The sequence below is a fragment of the Chrysemys picta genome, chromosome 2 (genome assembly GCF_011386835.1).
Source record: "Chrysemys picta bellii isolate R12L10 chromosome 2, ASM1138683v2, whole genome shotgun sequence".
NCBI lineage: Eukaryota > Metazoa > Chordata > Testudines > Emydidae > Chrysemys > Chrysemys picta.
The window spans coordinates 170815633-170830757 of record NC_088792.1 but is presented as its reverse complement, the minus strand read 5'-3'; the positions used below and the strand labels follow the sequence as shown (position 1 = coordinate 170830757).

At 39.1% G+C, this 15125-nt stretch overlaps 1 protein-coding gene across 2 annotated transcripts in view; it reads left to right on the top strand.

The window, feature by feature from the left end:
* The window catches only part of WRNIP1 (WRN helicase interacting protein 1), a 30937-nt gene extending 18913 nt beyond the window's left edge, over positions 1 to 12024 (top strand). Inside the window, exons 4-7 of one of the 2 annotated variants that reach the window (XM_008165372.4) lie at positions 2723 to 2952; positions 9655 to 9810; positions 10809 to 10888; positions 11222 to 12024. In XM_008165372.4, the coding sequence (XP_008163594.3) occupies positions 2723 to 2952; positions 9655 to 9810; positions 10809 to 10888; positions 11222 to 11497 (742 nt within the window). In that variant the 3' untranslated portion in view covers positions 11498 to 12024. The remainder of the gene's footprint in view (positions 1 to 2722; positions 2953 to 9654; positions 9811 to 10808; positions 10889 to 11221) is intronic. The other variant, XM_065584877.1, reaches the window with a different exon arrangement.
* The last annotated feature ends 3101 nt before the right edge of the window (positions 12025 to 15125 follow it).

Here is a 15125-nt window from a genome sequence, read left to right as displayed (position 1 = left end):
TTAGCATAATAAATAGTAAGCTTTCGGGGAGAGAGCCTGCTGTCTCGATCATGTTACATATTATTGACTTTTAATAAACAATAATGGAGCTGATAAGAATTTGTTATATAATACAGTCTAAATTTTCTACAATGCAGTACTGAAACTTTTTATTTAAAATAGCTATATTGGGTCACGTTTGGTATAATGTTGCTTTCATGGAAATGAGACTAATACTTCTACGTCATCCATAGATCTCAAAGCACTTTACCAAGATGGGTAAGGATTATTGTTCCTGTCATTACAATAGAGTGGGATATATAAACACCTTATCAGTACAACTGAGGCACTGAGAGGCTGAGGTCATACAATGAGTCAATAGCAGAGCCAAGAATAGAACTCAAATGTATTATTATTTAACAATTAAATTGCAATAGGGCTGGTAGGTTGGGGCCTATCCAAACATAGCAAGTGATAATCCCTGCCCCTAAGAGCTCTCTTGACTCCCAGTCTGATGCCCTAGCCACTGGATGTGGGTTCAGTTTCGGCCTATATTCTGAAAGCAAGAAGCCTGAAATGCCTCATGCCTTTTTTTAATCAGGCAAATGCCTGGTCTCTGTCGGAACTATTCTATGAATCCTCCTCTCTAATCTTCCCCTGGGAAATCCAAAGTATTTTGTTTTTTAAACATACAGCATGTTGTTTGCTCTTGCTCTCTGTTGACGTAGGCACTTGTAGTATAAGTGCTTTTGCTGCCTGCTGTGCTTTAAAAATAACCTTTTATTCAGCTACAACTGATTAGCACCTATTGGTTTGTTTCAAAACGTAACAAAACCCAGTGGCCAACTTTAGCTCTGAAGGATGAATCCTGATACATCATCACAGTCTCTTTAAATATCAAGGTATTATTACAATGAGATGTACTGTACAGTGCTTCCTTCATTCCACAGCTCCCTCCACCCCCCCCCCGAAATGTTATTGGAAAAAGTAGTTATCTCAATGTGGCAGCGGATGTGCATTCCCTGCACACTATGGAGCATGGCTCTCTGGGGCTCCTTGTGCACGGTTGGAGGAGAGACTGTGGGGATGGTGTGGACACAAGAATATGCAGATCCATAGGCCATTCCCAATCCCTCAAATCCACCACATAAAGGAGATGGGGCACGTAAGCTACAGACTACACCACTGAGGCATTAGCAACACCTGTTTAATGTTCTGTATTTGAGTCCCTCAGATAAAAGTACTACGGAGCGGAGGGGAGTGACAGCTGAGGGCGTGCATGTTATGTTATCTTTTTCTTAGCAAAAATGGCCCTCTGGTTTGGGAGTGTGCAGCAAGCATTTAGTTTGAGAGGAATAAAAACTTGATATATATATCTGGTGTTGACATTCAGGTCTGCTTCTGACTAGGCTAAAATGAGAGGGAGTTACTGCTGCCCTTGTACCTGTAATTTCAGAGCCCTTGCAGCTGTTGCCCGCTCGGCTAAGATATTTATCATAACCCTATAAAGACCTAGGTCAAATAATAAAGATTAGCAGATCAGTGTGTCTGGAAACACTGGCATTGGTAGCTGGCCTCGTCATGCATCATTTCTGATAATAGTAGTAAATCTTTCAGTGAATGAAGTGCAGAGCTGTGGGTGAATCCTAAATTATTTGGCGTGTCAGGACACTCAGTGTGGAATCACCGCTCTCTCCTGTCTCTGTGCATTAATCCCCAGTTGATGAATCTATTGATTTTTTTTTTTCAGTTGAGTACTGGAAATGGCAGTTAGTCATTGTTCATGGTGTACTTTTCACTACAGTACCTTCTGCTATGTATTCGATAGGACACTTGATTGAAAGTCAGGAGCAGAACTGGGCTCTTGTTTCCAGTTTGCCATTGATCTGCTGTGTGACCTGGGGCAAGTCACTTTACATTATGCTTCTCTTTTTCCTCCAACCCTCGGTCTGTCTTTCTGTTTATATTGTGTGTTCTTTAATGTCTCTTTCTGTGTGTTTGTACAGTGTTAGTACAATTACTATAATACAAATTATGGTCATAATAATGACTTTTTTATTCTTTAGATTTATGTGCACACTCATGAAGATTTGGCTCCAAGACAAATTGCCTGTTATCTATTTTCTATGGTCTAAGACTTTTTTACATTTCAAGTGAACTTTAAATACCACTTTTTAACTTTAAAAAAATGATCTGGTGTCAATTCTCTTGTTTACAGTAGTTTCAAAGGTCATATTGATTGCATAATGCCTCATTAGTCTATAATGTGCAGTTGGATAATTTCATGCTAAAAGTACCATATTTTTGTGCATAAGAATAGTTCTGAAGTGCCTTCCATCCAAGGATGTCAGTGTTTTATTAAATATTGATTGAGTGAAGTCCACAACACTCCCAGGACAGACAGGATGAGCTTTAAAATCACCTAATCTACCATTAAATAAACTTCCCTGTCCAATCTGATCTTGCAAAAACAAGGAAGTTCAGATATGGTTGAAATCTTCCATTCCAGCTTTTACACATGCCATTGTGCTTAAGCATTATAACACACATGGCACATAGGTCACATACTGTTCTCAGAGCCCCTGCAATACTTCAGCACAATGGCATGAATTAAAGGACAGCCCTTTAAACCCAGATACTTCTCAGTGAATGCTGTTTAAAAAAAAAAAAAAAAGTAACATTTTGAGTAATTTGTAATGAAAAGAATGTAATATGAAAATAACGTGGGCTAATTCCATTGCAGGTCCCCTGTGTACATAGAGGAAAAAGCTGTAAGCACTCTAGCTTACCTTTGTGATGGTGATGCAAGAACTGGACTGAATGGACTCCAATTGGCTGTTCAGGCCAGATTAACTGCAGGGAAAACCTCTCATCAGGCTAACACACAAGGTTGCTCTGTGGGTGGAGTTTTTATAACAGAAGACCATGTGAAGGAAGGACTACAGCGATCCCATATCCTGTATGACCGAGCAGGTGAGCAGTTACCCTGAAGGTAGTGCTATTTAGCAAGGAATGATGATATAAAATTATAGCTTATGAATTATTTATTTTTCCAAGCTGTCACTGATTTACAAACTAGTCTTGAATTGTGGTTCTACTCTGAAAAAGGTCTGATATCTTTGCGCTCCCCCCCCCCCAAGATATTGTGGGGTTTCTTATTTCTCTTAATGTCTAGATCAAATGTGCTCAGTTTACAACTTTAGTCTAACTGCCAGCCCTACAAACTTGTCCTGAGAACTGAGAGTCAAGCTGGGCTCTTTCCATTTCAGGTGTGGGCCAAATTCAGATGAGGTTCACCTAGACTTATGTTGGCATAAACTTAGGCCCCATGATGTGGAAAATTTGCCAGAGAGGGTGAAAGCCAAGTGACTAAAATCTCTCCTCCAGCTGGAGCCTAGAGGAAGCAATTGAAGCCCATTATGTATTTTGGTGCAAAGTGGTAATAGCAGTTTGGTCATGGTTGACAGGGGATGCATGGGTTTTTCTGGTAGGCATCCAAAAATGCTGTTTCAAATAAACAAAATCATGTGAGTAGTTAAAATGGTGCTGGAAAATTGAGGGAGCAGTTTGCACATCTTTGTCACAAAGCACACATCCCATTTCAAATAATTTTTTAAGACTTAGCCTAACATTTATTAACCTCAATTTTTTTTAATGCAATTTGGTTGATTGAACTCAAATCACATGACATAAAGTAGTGTGCTGGTCTCACAGAAGAGAGCGCCACACAGGGGCACTGTAACAATTTGTATAGTGGGTTTGTGGAGAGCCTTTAAACCAAACTGTAAACCCTGTATATAATGGAAACCACTTCAAGCCAGCACTCCTAGTTCCAGCACCTATCGCGGCATATGGTTTCAGGGAAATAGTCCACTGCTTATGTCTGATGTGGGTGCCTGCAGACTGTCGATCTGGCAGAGGCTGCCAGCTGTGAAACACCAGTGCTCTGAGTCCCAGCCTAATCCCAGAGTACTGGTTTCTGGAGACCAGCAAGAGTTAGGAGTCTTTCCAGTGCCAGTGAGAGAGACTTTCCTTTCGCTAATTCTAGGTCTCATCTGAGCCCTGGAGAAGCATTGCATCATGGTGATGTGTAAGGCCTGGAATGGAATAGCTGGAACGGCAGAGCAGAGGGTGCTTGTAGTACAGCGCAGGGCACCACCCCAGGGCTGTCAGTGCTTCTACTTGCACACCTTTTCGTAAAGAAGAAGCCAGGCCTGCCTCTCACCTGGACTGTTTGTCTGGGGCAGAAGGACCCTGCTATCTTTACCTAAAGAATCTCTGTGGAAGTATGGGTGGAGGGTGGCTGACGAGAGGATGGGAGACAATGGGAGTGGAACAGCAGAGAGCTTAGTATGTGCACACGAGCAGTCAGCAAGGAACAAAGTTAAGGGGACAATAAAATAAATTCCAGATGTCTCTGGGGATTGTTAAATATAATTGATTTGCTGTTAGCTAAAAATATTTCCTGATATTGTATGTGTTGCCCGAATATGTTGCTTTGGCTAGTACACTTCAACCTTAAGACCTGATACTTTTTAATAATTTTATATGTAGTCTTTTTAATAGAACAGTTAAATATTCACTCGGATGCAGTAGTAACTGTGTTGAAATATTGTCCTTAACATAACCTAGTTATCTTTCTTTTACAGGACTGCTAAATGTCTAAATCTTTAGAGCAGTGGTTCTCTACCTTTTTTATATCAGGATCTCCTGGAACTTCCCTCCCCTCTGCTGGGATCCCTCTTCCATTTATTATTATAGGAAGGGCAGGATGGTTGTGTTCTTCAGGTTGAGAAATAGGCTTTAGAGCAGTATAGTACCTCTTTCGCACTATAAGCCAGTCAATATTCATCATATTTATTTCAGAGTAAGATAATTATTCTGAAGGATGGAAAATTAAATGTTTATGAAAGATATAACAAATATCTTACATGGAATCCAGAAATAAATTTGTCACTGTAGTGATGTACGTTGTCATTTTTTTAGGCAACATTAGTTGACATTGGCCTGCCTAAAGGTGATTTAAAAACTCTAAAATGGTTATGTTGTTTCTGTTATATATTTGGTTGGTGGGTGTTTGAGATAGAAGGATTTTTCAAATTAAATGTTTATTTTGTGGGGGAGATGGAATGCTACAGTGGCATTTTTATTAGGTCTGAAAAGTCTTTCAGTGCTCATATTCGCAACAAAATGCAGTTTGAAAATCTGAATGGTTAACTTTATTTTTGGAGTTGCTTTATAAGGTAATGAATTTTGTAGTTCGCTAATGTCAGGCCATGTACGTATAACTGCGTGTAAGGATTCCTAATTTGATACCAGCTCTTACTAAATTCGTGACTTGGCAACATTATGTGTCTCAAATGTTGGCTATTTGTACCTTTTTATGCCGTAGATGTGGGAATTAGAGATTGAGTATTAAGGATTAGATGAGTTTCCTTATACTTAACAATTTATATGCTAGTGTTTTGGAAATATGTGAATGACACTGCATATTAGCTTCTAAAAAATATGCCAAGAAAAGTTTGGAAAATGGATTGACTTAATTTTCCAGTAGATCAAATGTGATGGATTATCTGTAATTACACTTGCCCAAAATTTGTAATGAGAGAGTTGGTTTGTTTTTTTTATTTTAACTTTGTATGGTGCTTTTAAGTTTTCTGTTACAAAGAGAAACTGTTGTCTAAGAAAATAATCTTTGGGTAAAGACACCCAGCCAGCAACTGATTTGATTGGGGAGGGGAGAAAGGAGACAAAAGATCAGTGGTAGACAGCAAAAAAAAAAAGAAAAAAGGCAGTGGATAGAGATAGAAAGAAGAGGATATTGTGGCAGTAAGGAGAGACATGCCAAATTTCACGTCCTGGGATTCACGAGTGTGTTATATACCTTTCCCCACCCTTTATCAATTTGCTGTCTCTTTATTTCCCAGTCCTTTGAAATGCTCAACCCATCTTGTGAGGTGTTGAGTGCCCTCAGCTTCCACTGCTCTGTCTGTCTACTTAGAATGTATCTGGGTGCCATACTCTGTGTCTCTCTGAAGCCACTAGTTCAAATATAAGCATATTAGGTCAGCCGCTTATCCTTGAGGTAAATACACTGGGTTCCATGCAGTTTACCTGTTTGAGTTCATCAGATATTGTCTTTGAAAGCTTAACACACAGCAAACAATTTTTAAGAGCCCATGATGCATTCTGTAAGAATTGAGGTTTGCCTTCCTGTATCCTCCTACAATATTTCCCTTCTCCCTACTCTGTGAAGCCTCATGTATGCTGCTTGACCATTGCCCTCTATGCTAGAGGTCACTGCAGTTCAGTGATGCTTTAGGCATATAATGTGTAAAGTGCTTCTAGACAGCAGGAGCTGTATACATAGAGCATATTGTAAGAAATTTTATAACTAAGACATGCTGAATCAAGATTGCCCTTCTAGTAGAATATGTTCCAAGAAATGTATTTAGCCTAACAATAGTGAATGGTAATTATTGTTGCTTAATCATGATAGTAATAGCATAAACTCTATGTAATAACTGTGCATTTAGCTAATCCAAGTGGTTAAGTGGCATTTAATCAGATGTTAAGTAAATATGAAATTGAGAGTTCTTGTCATCTTATGCAAGTGTGGCCAAATAAATATTGAGGTGTATTTTCCTACATACTTCCACCAAGCACTAACCAGAAGCCTAGGGAGCGAGCCACTCTCAACCCAAACTGTATAAATCCTTCCCCTCATAGGGATGCTGCTCTCTGTGTGTGCACACCAGCGAAGATTGAGTTGTATAGTGTAGCATCCAGATAAAGGAGGTGTTCTTGTCAAACTCAGCCACCAGTTGAATGCTGCAGCATTTGCAATGTACAGTAGATCTGAGGGAAACAAGTGATTCTGGACACCTTGTAGTTTTTATCTTGATTTTTTTCAGTATAATTTAAGGGTATATAATGGTTGATACAGCACTCACTCTTGAACAGTGTCCATATTGTATTATTGATTATTTGTATTACCATAGTGCCTAGGAGCTTCAATCATGGAGCAGGACCCTATTGTGCTTGGCATTGTACAAACCCACGTCAAAAAGGAGATCCCTGTCACTAAGAGCTTACAATCTAAGTATGAGACAAGAGACAAACAGATGGGGAAGCACAAGAAAACAGTGACACAATATTGATATTTATGTTAATGGATGAATTGATACAACACTGCGTTTCAGTTACAAGTTTGTATATTCCCCCATCATTTTTACATTTTATTTTCATATTTCTGATTGTATTAGTGTTGATTTAATTGAAAACAGTGATAAATAATCACTGTGATGTTTCTAGTTATTTATATAGTAATCATTGTTTGGATTTATTCAGTCTTTGGCCTCTGAGTTTGTTTAGCCCAGCTACTGGGAATATCTTATCTGGAAACCCCTTCAAATTATTTAAAAATAAATAAATAAAATCTTCCTTCTTTATGAAGTAGCAAAAAACCCATCCATTAGTTATGTGCAGGCTGAGGGTTATGTACTGGCTGTTCATGCTTTCTTTCTCATAAGTCCCAGGCAGAAGACCTCTTCTTATCAGTTTGATTGTTGTGGTCTCCCTTTTACTGTGTACTTGCTGTCCCTTATCCACAGGCTGGCTACATTCTTCTCTGGCTGAAAAGGGCAGAATATGGGTGCGACAGGGACTATTGCTTGTTTTATCTGTACAATGCCTAGCACAATGAGAGGCTGACCTGGTTGAGGTCTCTAGCTGTGACTGTAATGTAAATGTAGAATAGTAATATGGCCTTTTCCATGCCTGTTACCAACAGGACTTAGTCATCTGCTGTGAAATACATACCTTGTTGTGTTTCAGGGCTTATATACATGTGTGGGTTCTCCCCATCTGGTGTTGTATTACAAAGTCAACTCCCGTCTAGCAGCCTAAACAGCACATGAAAGCACTTTCATTAGAAAGAGATGGGCAAGTGTGTCGTCTTTACTTTTAAAAGACCAAGAGACGCCTTTTCTGAGAGCATGATGCGAGTTCAGCTGCTTGGGTTTATTGCTACCAGCTGAAGTTGAAAGCTTGAGTGCTATGATGGAGCACAGATATGCTGCGTATGTTGGCATGATAATGACTGCATACCAGTGGACTCTGTGTGGAATACTGTTAAAAATAGCTGTCTGCAGGCTTGTATGTTCCAGAAGCCCACACTTGTGAGCCTAAAATCTGGATAGAATAACAATATGATATTTACAATAACCATATGGGACTTGGGCCCAGGTCTTGCTCCCATGAAAGTCTGCAAGTGTTTTCCTTTTCAGTTCAATGGCAGAAGGTTTGGGGCCTCCATACTCAAACTAACATGCACAGCTTCTGTTACACAACACCTAAGAATGCTAAGGATAAGGCCCCGTGGGTGTAAATTTTGTGGGGTAGAGGAGAAAGAGAAATGTAACAGTTGCTTTTATGTGCAGTCAGTTGTTTAATAATTTTATATTTTTGGTATCTGTGAACCAAAGCACACCAGACACTTAGCCAAAAAAAAAAAAATGCAGATGATAAGGAAAGTTGAAAAACATACATATTTTTTTTTAAAAACTTGCTAATCAAGTACACATAAGCTGTCTGTGTTTACCTTTCTTAATTTCCCCCTTTTATTTTTAGTTATATCCACTTTTGCTTTGCTTTGCTTTGCTCCTTTTCCTCAGTTGTCTCCCTGGAGGAGTTAGTTAGCCAATCTCTATATATTACACTTACTTGGCATTTCAGTCCTTCTAGCCCCATATGTAATTGCTTTTTCCCTCCTGAGCTCCCATCCATTTGTCAGTGTCTGTCTGGTAAAGAAAGTGCCTGTAACTGAATCCAGGATGCAGTTGCATCAGCACTATAGAGAAAAACTATTTCCTCCAGACTTTGTGATATGACATCTCTATGTATTCATCATAAAATTGCATTGGTTTCCTTGTTGGAATCTAACATTGCAAATTCACATCTGATTACTGTCTTCTGTCATCTGTAGATCTCTTTCAGTATTGCATCTTTCCAGGTTTCTCCCTATCTGAATGGGAAAAAATTGGCATAGGAGTGAAATACTTTTCCTTAATTTTTGCTGTATGTCGTCAGATATTGTTCAATTTATGAGAATATAATTGCTAGGCTCCTTTTCTCTTTGTTAGATCAGTAGTACAGTTTGTTTTTTGTTCAGTCTTCTGTCACCTCCCCAATTTTCCATGAATATTCAAAAGTGGTGGCACAGTAAGCTTGTTGATGAATTCCTTACCCAGTAATACTCACCAATCAACTGGAATATATTTTTCCCTTTCTTGTTCCTCATCAATAGCTATTCTATATGGCTTTCCTGATTCCTAATTGCCCTAAAATTAAATAATTTTTTCTTGTTGAAGACAGATTTTAAAGGAGAACTACAAAAACAATTTTATTTTGTTTTTCAGTGTATAAAGAAAAGGTAAAAACTTGAAAAAAGTTGAATAAGCCTGCTGCATATCAGACACAACTTACACACACAGATTTAGGGTATTGGATCTGAAGTTTTGGCCCATATCTAGTTATTACCCGGTTAAAAAAAATTCCCTTAAAATGTATTTACTATTGAAAGCACAAGTAATAAAAAAATAGATGTTCTGTGGGTTCGTTCAGTTAAATTTCTGTACATAACATTTCTCGCCATTTTTTCCCCTCTCTAAATAGGTGAAGAGCATTACAACTGTATTTCTGCACTTCATAAATCTATGCGAGGCTCAGATGAAAATGCTTCCCTTTACTGGCTTGCCCGAATGCTTGAAGGTGGTGAGAATCCACTGTATGTGGCAAGAAGGCTGGTGAGATTTGCAAGCGAAGATATAGGTGGGCATCACAATAATAGTACTGGAACATTTTAAAAAATAATATCTAAAAGTTCTTCCATTTGCATCAATTACTTTTAGAAAAATCTGTTTGTTTAAAAAAACAACAAATCAAAGTCCGTTGCCATAACTAGAATTCAGGACTAAACTTTTTATTTTGCAACAACTGATGATATCATTGACACCTCAGATTAAGTGGATGACTGCATTCAGAATTCCACTTTGGGTGTTAATGATTTGATCAACTGTTACAGGAAAAAAAACAGGAGTACTTGTGGCACCTTAGAGACTAACAAATTTATTAGAGCATAAGCTTTCGTGGACTACAGCCCACTTCTTCGGATGCATATAGAATGGAACATATATATTCATATTCATATTCATATATGTTCCATTCTATATGCATCCGAAGAAGTGGGCTGTAGTCCACGAAAGCTTATGCTCTAATAAATTTGTTAGTCTCTAAGGTGCCACAAGTACTCCTGTTCTTTTTGCGGATACAGACTAACACGGCTGCTACTCTGAAACCTGTTACAGGAAAAACACAGATCCCTGAATTTAGGTGTCAGTAGATAATCAAAACAGTTTATTTTATTTAACTAAAAATGTATTTTCATTTGTACTTAAATTATCCAGAGGGTGTTAGGGACACCCATATTTTCTGGTAATTGGGGAAACTAACTCTCTAAATCACCCTGACTTCAAAGCCTGCTAACTGTTTTCCCAGTTGTTAACACCTTGCTGGCTTATCCACGGCTGACTGATTCACCAAAACTTCCCTTGTAATACCTTAATGAAGATGTGATGGTTGTAGTCTTGGGGAAACCATCTACATATATTATCTAAAATGACCTGTTATCTGAAAAAGCCACCTCCAATATACCTGCGTACCTTTACTTCAGTAGCAGAGGTATGACTTTGTAGCATAGATGAAGAAAGACAGTACTTGCTCTACTTTGCTGGTTTTAATTTACTTACATATGATCCTTTTTGTTGTAGGACTGGCAGATCCTTTGGCATTAACACAAGCAGTTGCTGCATACCAAGGCTGTCATTTTATTGGAATGCCAGAATGTGAGGTAAAGTTGTCACAAACTTGTTTGTACGAGCATACACATATTTTTAACAAGTTTTATTTTGTCTTGTCACTCTTGGTTTCTTTGTATAATATTTACAACTTTGTATTCTAAGTTAACTATTCTTTTGCTTCTTAATTAGCCAAAAGCAAGAGGAGGTGGTGGTGCTGGTGGTGGTATTATTAAACATTCATAGTGCAGTAGCAGCTACAAGCTAGACAAGGACATGGCCCCTTGTGCTACATGCTGTACAAACAACAAACTAAATGATGGTCCTTGTTCCAAAGAGTTTACAATCTAAAAGTCATGTAATATTGTTCTCTCTCTGTTTTGCAGGTCATACTAGCCCAATGTGTAGTCTACTTTGCTAGAGCACCCAAGTCTATTGAGGTGTACAGTGCATACAGCAATGTCAAAGCATGTTTGAGAAACCACCAGGGGCCACTTCCACCTGTTCCACTGCACTTGAGAAATGCCCCAACCAGGCTAATGAAGGACTTGGGCTATGGTAAAGATTATAAATATAACCCCATGTACAAGGAACCTGTAGAGCAAGACTATCTGCCTGAAGAACTGAAAGGAGTGGACTTTTTTAAGGGACAAAAAATATAATAGTCTTACTGTGACTTTATTTTAAAAAAAAAAAGGGGGTATTTTTTTGCAGTTGGGTTGAAAATCTCTTCTCAATTCAGACATATGCCTGCTGGGCTGACATGATGAAACTATTGGACCCATGATGACACTGTTGTCCTGTTTTGTAAACATTTTGGAGGATGTTTTAAAAACAATCTACAGTTGCAGAAATTAGGAAACCAAAGGTGGCTTTTATTAACTTAATAACACTTTGTGGTTGAAGCAACATGATTTTTGCCCTTTATGGAAAACAAATGTATTGCTGAGGAGAACAGACTACAACTGTCAGAACAACACAGTGAAGGAATATTATATATTTTAAAAGCCACCTTAATTTACTTCATATTTTGAGGATGCTATTTAAAAAAAAAACTGAAATTGCACAGAATAAAATATAAAATCCTATGGTAAAACAAAATGGAATTACAATATAATACTCATATTGTGTTTTAAACTGTTTTTGATATGACAAGATGTCATAAATCAATAAAACTGTTCCAAAATTATTGTAAGTTATTTATGTGTATGTGTGTTAAACCTTTTTATGGTAGTGATGGGGTTCTTAACATTATTGTGGTGATTTTATTTCTAATAACCAGCTTCCATAGCAAATTCAAATCATTTGCTGGTAGACTAATTCAGGTTGAAAGTAGCATGACCACATCATGTTGAAAAATAACATTTTAAGTGTAGCTCTCTTTATTTTGTTTTTAATAATGTGATGCTTTCTTTAAATATAGCTTTTTTGAGAAGCAAGACCCTATAATACTAAATTATCTGCTAAATACTTCCAGTCTTGCTCAAGAGTTTCCATTAGCCTGGAAAAAGAACAGGAGTACTTGTGGCACCTTAGAGACTAACAAATTTATTAGAGCATAAGCTTTCGTGGACTACAGCCCACTTCTTCGGATGCATCCGAAGAAGTGGGCTGTAGTCCACGAAAGCTTATGCTCTAATAAATTTGTTAGTCTCTAAGGTGCCACAAGTACTCCTATTCTTTTTGCGGATACAGACTAACACGGCTGCTACTCTGAAACCTGTCATTAGCCTGGAGTCAAGACAGTTGGGAGGCACAGATTTGACTTGTCTCATGCTAGGAATGGAATGGCAACTGTTTGTCTTGAAAGACAATGGTTTAGCTATCAAAGCAGTTCAGTTTCTGAGTGCACTCCTGTAGCATTGTGAGTGGCTAAAAAGTCCCAATTGTTGAGCAACAGTCCTTGCCACAGATAATGCATGCCAGAAAATGAAGCTGGAGCATGACTAGTGTTTGAGGCCTGTTGCGCTTTCCTCTTTGCTCTCTTCACTTCCACTCTATTTGGTCTCTCTGACTTCCTGGCACAACCCTTCAATATGGTCTGTTGCTAGCTGCATCTTCCCAGCTGGTGGTGTCAATGTTTCTGGCAGTTGCCTTAGTGCAACACTGATGGATAATTGATCTACCGGCATGGAAACTGCACTGACTCTCGATATATACAGATAATTGATCTATCGGCATAGATGCAAAAGAATTTGCAGTCTTTTGAGTGACCTGTGCTAATGTCTTGCCAGCAACTCTCAGGACAGAGATTTCTCTGTAGCTGTTGCAATCACTTTGATCTCTCTTGTTTTTTGTACAATGTTGTGATGGTGGCATTCTTCATGTCTTGTGGTACTACACCTTCCCTCCAACAGGCAAACAGGACATTGGAAGATGTTTAAGCGAAAATCTGTCCTCCTTGTTTCACTATGTCAGCTGGAATTCCATCTTTTCCTGTCACCTTTCCTGGGAAGCGATAGCCTTTTCAAGCTCATTTATAGATGATTCTATATCTAGCTCTTGGATAATCTGGAGTCTGGGGGTCACATTTAGTGCTTCTTCCGAAACAGTGATTTCACGTGAATAGAGTTTGTGATAGTGTTCCATCCAGCATAGCATCTGTTTGCTTCTGTCAATGATATGTCTCCATTAAGAGATTTGAGCAGGACAGCCTTCTTGGCTGAAGGACATACTGCTTGGTTGAATCCATCATACATACCTCTTAACTCTCCATTCTCAAAGGACATTTTTACCTTCTCACATAGTTTGAGCCAGTGTCATTGCACACATTGCCTTGTTGTTCATTGCAATGCGCTCTTGGCCAGCCTGCGGTTATCATGTATCTTAGGAGCGGGGTTCATTTTGTGGTAAAGATATGCTGTGCCTTTGTTTCAATAACTGGAAGTATTTCTTCAGAGTATGCTGCAAACCAGTCTTTATCTTCTACAGTCTTTTTAAGTCAAAGTTGCAGCTATATGGATATTCATTCTGACTGTGTTCCATGCTGCATCAGCATTCAGGGATGATGCAATCAATGACATAGCTTCCCTGAGATCTGCAATGAATTGAAGACACCTTGCTTGTTCTTTTGAGCTGATAATGCATAGGTGGCAGTGTTAATTGATACAATGGATTTTTCCTAGTAAAAGCCTTAATTTGCAGCACAGTCCAATCTTCACTGTGAAAACTGCAAGTATGGATAACATCCTGTAGATATTTTCTACAGGTGACAGTTAAATCCAGTTGGTGCCAGTGTTCAAATCTGGGGTGTCTCCATGACCAGCACTGGCAACGACCATCTTGGAAGTAGGTGTTGATGTCATGGAACAAGGTAACACTCACAACAGACTCTGCTTCAACTGAAGCAGAATCAGATTATTCTAAAAAGCACAACCCAGCACCGAGCGAGTACGGAGCCAGGCAGCTGTTGGGTTGGGCAGACACAGACTGGCACTCATTGAGTTCTTATATAGCCTGTGGGGTGGCTTTTTTGTGGATGATGAGTAACAGGGGTAAGACAAATTCATTCAATTACAAGTGTTGGACAGGCTGCATAAGTTCCTTACAGTTGGTAATGAACAGCCCCCAGTGACTAGTGGAGCTCTGCAGTCTTTGCCCATTGTGGTTCATTTTTTCCCCCTCTATGGTGGCCAGTGCATAGTGGCCACATCTCATGAGCTGAGCCGACTCTAGTGTTGCAATCTCCCAGTGGTAGCTTTTTGATAATGCTCTCAAGTTGCTGATAGAGCAAGTCCTTCTGTTCAGAGATGAAAGAAAGTATTGGGGCATATATCCTGATGTTGGCAAAGCCACCTGTGGTAGATAGTCTTAATGCTATGATACATTTTGATGTTGTAACAAGATGTTAGGCCCAGGGTGCTAATGAATTTTTGACTGCAAAACCTATACTGTGCTCACAGCAGTCTTGTCTTGCTTTTTCCATGCCCCCCAAAAATGTACTGCATCTCATGTAGAGAACCTGTCAGCTAGTCTGGTTTCAGATAGAGGGGCTACATCAATGTCAGGCTTCTCCAGCTCTCAGTCTGTGATGGTGGACTTCCTCGGATCATTGACCTCCTCTAGATCATTTGACGTACCAGTGTACATTGTCCTCACATTCCAACAAGCAAGGTTGAAGAGGGTGACCATTGTACCTGAACCTGCTGTTTGTATGCCTCGGCAGAAATAAATAAGGAGGCAGAAGCTTGTCTTGGGACCAAAGCCCCTCTTGGTGGTACTGACTGAGCCCAAAAGCTTGGAGGCCGAGACATTTGGAAGCCAACACAGCTACAGAAGATGTCAGAGGAT